The 5,923-nt window shown below is 43.3% G+C and overlaps 1 protein-coding gene across 1 annotated transcript; it reads right to left on the bottom strand.

The window, feature by feature from the left end:
- Window positions 1-741: 741 nt before the first annotated feature.
- On the bottom strand, window positions 742-1,914 carry LOC145571345 (uncharacterized). Its single transcript, XM_081630394.1, has one exon. The coding sequence runs from the start codon at window positions 1,912-1,914 to the stop codon at window positions 742-744; it is 1,173 nt and encodes a 390-aa protein (XP_081486520.1).
- Window positions 1,915-5,923: the final 4,009 nt, after the last annotated feature.

A 5,923-nucleotide genomic window follows, 5' to 3' on the forward strand; every position in this document is an offset into this window, starting at 1 on the left:
CTCTGCTTTTTTGGATTTCACCAGCATGTCGTCGATGTATACTTCCATAGTGTCGCCCAATTGTTCTCTGAACATCTTGTTGACGAGTCTTTGGTACGTAGCTCCTGCGTTCTTAAGTCCAAATGGCATGACTTTGTAGCAATAGATCCCTTTGTCCGTCATGAAGGCTGTCTTCTCTTGATCGTCTGGGTGCATCAAAATCTGGTTATACCCTGAATACGCGTCCATGAATGTGAGTAACTCATGGCCTGCTGTCGCGTCGACCATTGCGTCGATGTGTGGCAGGGGAAATGGATCCTTGGGACATGCTTTGTTTAAGTCGGTGAAGTCTATGCAGACTCTCCACTTCCCATTCTTCTTGCTGACTACTACGACGTTCGCCAACCAGTCGGGGTACTTGACTTCTCTTATCTTCCCTGTTTCGATTAGCTTCTGGACTTCGTCGTTGATTACCTGATTTCTCTCCGGGGCAAACTTGCGCCGCTTCTGCTTGATCGGCTTGTGATTGGGGTCGGCGTTCAGCTTGTGAGTGATCACGTCGGGACTGATGCCTGTCATGTCTTCGTGCGACCAAGCAAAGCAATCTTTGTTAGTTTTAAGGAATTCAACCAGTTCGGATCTTATACCTTGGTCGAGTGATGCTCCGATCCGGACAATCTGCTCTGGTTGGCTCGGGTCCAGCGCCACTTCATCGATTGATTGCTCGTCGGGCTCTGCTGACGCTGGTCCTTGCTGTAATTGCTATACCGTCCTCTTAGAGGGCTTCAACGTGGAGCTGTAGCATCTCCTGGCTTCTTGCCTTTCGCCCTTAATTACTTGGACTCCCCATCTTGTTGGAAACTTGATTACTTGATGGAATGTTGATGGGACGGCTTTCATCCTATGGATCCAAGGGCGACCGATGATGGCATTGTAGGCTGACGGACAATCGACGACGTTGAAGTTCGTTGAGAGGTTGATGCCCCCAGCAAAGGTTGGCAATACGATTTCTCCGCTCGTGCTGAGAGCTTCTCCGCTGAAACCTACGAGGACAGTTGATTTTCTGATGACGTCCCTGTCGTCGATCCCCATGTCTTCCAAGGTGCTTTTGAACAGAACATTGGCTGAACTTCCTCCGTCGACCAGTACTCTCTTTAGCAAGCAGTTGCCGATGGTCAGGGATATCACTAGGGAGTCATGATGTTCTTCTCGGTAGTCTCCCAAGTCGCAGTCGTCGAAGGCTAGGACCATTGCTTCTAGTGCTCTGTCTTTGCTCGACTGGGCGTCCATGGGGACGGCTTCCTCTGGATTACCTGTTCTTGCTATTTTCTTTGCTGCGGAATAGGTTAATCCACATATATCAGATCCACCAGTAATAACATGAACTACCTTAGTGACCGTTGGCCCTTTTGGAGGTTGTTGAGTTTCTTGCTGCTGCTGCTGAGGCTGTTGCGACGTTGTTGCTTTGTTGTTCGATTTGCCCTTTCCCAACAGCTCTTTAAGGTGACCTTTCTTCAAGAGGAAGACGATTTCTTTCCTTAGGGCATTGCAGCCTTCGGTGCGGTGGCCATGATCGCCATGATAATCGCACCATTTGGATTTGTCCTTTCCCTCGTCCGGCCTGTCGCTTTTCCTTGGCCAACGAGCGACATTTCCTAGAGAATGCAGGGCATTCACCACGCCCCCGATGTCGACGCAGAAGCCATATTCAGCAATGTCGGGGTGTGCGTCGGCATCTTGCTTCTGAGACCTGTCACCAGAACTTTGATCAACGTTAGTCTTAACATTATTCACTGAGTTTACCTGACCTGGCCTGTCATAGGGTCTACGACGCCAGTTTTTCTTGTCGTCGGGTCTCCTCGAGACTCTGTCGCTGTTGGGGAGTGGCGAAGGTCGGAAACCCTTTCTGATGGCGAGGTCGTCCTCCAGTCGCATCTGTGCTAGGGCGCGAGTCCGGACTTATTCGAAGGTCGTGCATGGATACTTGGTCAGCTCTTTGTATAGCTCTGAGTCGTCCGTCAGTCCCCTCTTGAAAGCTTCTATGGCGGTACGGACGTCGTAGCCTTTGATGCCGATCATCTCCTTGTTGAACCTGCTAAAGTAGGATTTGATAGACTCGCCGCTCGTTTGCACGACGCGGTAGAGGTCGCTGGTCTGCTTTTCAACCTTGCAACTGCTGTTGAATTTACTATAGAACCTGTTGCACAGAGTTTGAAAGTTAGCAATAGAACCACGCTTAATATCACACATCCATTCAAGGGCAGGTCCTGTAAGGGTAGCTCCGAAAGATTTGCACAGGACTGGCTCGAGCAGGTTGCGGGGGATGGAGTACTGCCACATCCGCTGCTTGTAATGGTTGACATGCTCCAACGGGCAGGTGCTTCCATCATAGAGCGACGCTGGAGGAGGGATGTTGAGCCTTCTGGGGATGTCGGCCATCGCGATCTCTTCCACGAACGGCAATGCGGCGAAGCCATCTGCGTCTTCAGTGATTGTAGGTACGGGCGCTCCTGGCAGCCTTTTCAGCAGTCGAAGCAGCTTGGCGTTCTGGGCCTCTATCTTGCTCAACCTCTGGGACGTCGAATTTGGTCCGTCTTCCGCTTCTCGACCGCTGAGATCATCCTCTTCTTCACCTTCATCCTCATTTTCTTCACCGGAGTCCAAGTCCATCATAGTGGAGATGTTGTCGGTGTTGTGGCGGTGACGGGGCTTGTTGCTGCGGACAGAATCCAGTTCCTTTCTGAGCGTCTCTACGGTCCGTTGACTTTCTTCAGCGATCCTGGCGTTCTCTGCCTTCTGCTGTTCGAGCTCCTCTCGTGCCTTGCGGACCTGCTCCATGAGTTGCTCAATCGTCATGTTCTCGTCGGATGACACCATGTTGGCGGGATGTTTCGATAGGGGAATCGGTTGTTTTGGAGATTTTCGAAGTTTATCTAGTCGTCGGCCCCACGGTGGGCGCCAAATTGTTTATGCCAAATTTCGCCAAGGGGCGTCCTAAGGCTGGGACGTACGACGGCTAGAGTGGTTCGCTAAATAGACGTGAATTGAAACAATAAAAGACAAGGTGTTTTGATGACGCAGAAAACCCAAATGCGGGAAAAACTGCGGGTGGGTGCAAGACCACAGATTCACTATGAATAAATAGATGATTACAATGTTGTGAGAGCTTTTGAATGTAAGTGCTAAGCAGTATGAGTGAGATGATCCTCAATGATACAAATATCGTCCTATTTATACTATAATCACGCTAGGGTAGCTAAGCTGGAGATATCCGTTGAAGATGCTTCAATCGACCTCCGCAAAAATAGGAGACCGTTGCTTGACCTAGTCTTGAGACTATCTTCTTGTTGCTTTTGAATTATCTGGGGAAAAATCCCATAAAAATAGGAGGAACAAACTGCTGAAGTGAATATGTTCCAGGACTTAGTCAAACCGATTTTCCGGGGAGATATACTGCCCTTCGCTGCTTCGCTGTCTCTTTGGTCATGCGTCTTGTCATGCGTTGAGACAAGTCTAAAAATTAACCATAACAGTGGTCAACATCAAATTTACTGTAAGAAAAGAAGAGATGTAAACCTATTTGATTCGTTGAAATAAGGAAGAGGAACTAACGCCCGGTGATACTTACAATGTTGAATAAGTTCCAGTTCCACCAACAGGTTATTTCCTTTGAAGATTTCAGTAAATAATTTCAGTTTAGCAAAAATATTTTTGATCAGTTCAGTAAAATTAATTCCAGTTCAATAATATTAACTTAATTTCAGCAAAAATAAGGTAAAGTGAACGAGGTCTTATATAAAAATAAAGAATTAAAATCAAAGCTTTTTAATGATTATATTGTATAAACAAATAATGTAATAAACAAACAATTCTATGTAACTAATCAGGTGCAACTATGCAATAAACAAATAATATATGCCTTGTAGTTCATATTGCTAGGCTACAACATTATTCACAACTCAACTGAAAGCCAAATGCTTGCCCACCAATTTGTACATGTTTTAAATAAAGTTGCAAATTCAAGATTTATAATTGACTAATTGTTTAGACACATAGTACAATATACAAATTTAGATGAGCAGTACATCAAGAATTATAAAAGTAACGACATTAATTTCAACCCAAACATACAATATAATTTTAAATTTATTTTTGGTGTATATTGGGATTTTTGTATTGAATAATATTAATATTTTGGAGTTAGAATGTTCATTTAGTAAGATAATTGTGTTTTATTTACTTAATCATCCTAATCATATTAGAGGTGCGGGTTGTGGCGACAACGATGTAACTTGAGTCGGTCTTATTCTTTCTTAGAAACGACGAGAGAGTGACTATTTTCTCCTTCAGTTTGCTGGAGTTGTTTTGGCCCGAATTGTGAGTGTTGTATGTGCTTTGTTTGCACTGTGAGTCTCAGTTTCAAAGGTGACGATGACGTATGATCTTCTTCTTTACACTGTGTTTGGATAATAAAGGAGGAAGGAAAAGAAGGGGAGGGAGGAGAAGAGGAGGGGAGGGAAGAATGTTGAATTTTCCTTCCAAATCTCTCCATTGTTGAAGGGATCAATTTCCTACAATTTAATCCCTTCATTTCTCTCCCTTCCAATTCCCTTCCTTCCTCATTTGTTATCCAAATGAAAGATATTTCATCTCTCCATTTCCCTTCCCTTCCTTTCCCTCCATTTCCTTTAATCCAAACACACCCTTAGTGGGCTGGAGTTCTTTTGGGTCTATTCAGTGTTGTGTGTGCGTTGCTTGCGGTCTACATTACCACTTGCACTTATTCCTATCTCGGAGGTTTGAAATTATCCTTCATAACTCTCTTGTTTATTTTGTCATTGTAACTTGCTTATTTTATTAGTGGTATGTATTTAATAGGGGTATGTTGCCAATTTGGGTGATTATTTTTGTTGTTTAAATCACTGGTAGAAAAACATTTATTTGCGGCGGTTAAAAATGATTAATTTGCTGCGTTTTTGAGGTGGCAGCAAACGCAAGGGCAGCAAATCAATTGATTGATTTGCTGCATTTAAACAACTGCAGCAAATCAATATTGCTGCGGTTATACCTTTAACCCCTGCTAATTAATACATTTTTACAATTAATTAAAAATGTAATTGTTGCATCCGTATTTATAGAACCAAAAATTAAACAATATTTTTATTTACACTATTAAAAGTACCAAAATTGCACCTTAAATTGATACACACATACACTTATATTTATATAAATAAATCTGATATTTCCATTAATAAATCCTGTAAAATTACAGTTTCACAAAAAATACAATATGACAGTGTTAGCTAGTTTGGTAGCTTAACATTATACAACAGGAGCACATCCACAACAGTAGGGGTGTTCGCGGTGCGGTTTGGTGCGGTCTAAACCGCACTCTGTACAGCCCTACACAACAGGGTGAGAAATACAAAATTACAAGCTCCAAATCTAAAGACCAAAGAGGAAATAATAGAAGGCAGCAACTATAGTGGCGTCAAGTAGCAGCAACAGCAGTGGCGTCCGGTAGGTAGCAAGTAGTGGTGGCACAAGCAGGTACAAGTGGCATAAGCAGTAGTACCAGCATCTATAACAACTAGGCTTGCAAATTTCTTCCTTCCCTCCTAAGTCCTAGCACCACAAAAAGGGGATGGATTACAACAGTTAAAGACCCATACAAAACCATTTCAGCCACAACAGACAGAGATAAAATTATAAAACCACATATTTAGGCTGCATGGCAAAACGAGGAGCGTATTCAACTAACTTGTAATGCCAACACCATCTCACGATCTCAGAACTGTAATAACAATGCATTTGAGGGGATAATTTCAACCGATTATATATGATTCTCTTTCTAATAACTAAGGAGTAAAAAATAAAAACCAATGTGGAGTGTATATTTTCAACAAAAAAAAATGAAAGAAATACTCAAATCACTTCTCATTTG

Source organism: Chenopodium album, chromosome 12 (genome assembly GCF_948465745.1).
Source record: "Chenopodium album chromosome 12, dcCheAlbu1.1, whole genome shotgun sequence".
NCBI lineage: Eukaryota > Viridiplantae > Streptophyta > Magnoliopsida > Caryophyllales > Amaranthaceae > Chenopodium > Chenopodium album.

Excerpts from the sequence above, each read along its gene's own strand:
- LOC145571345 (XM_081630394.1), bottom strand. The coding sequence starts at position 1,914 with ATGCGACTGGAGGACGACCTCGCCATCAGAAAGGGTTTCCGACCTTCG.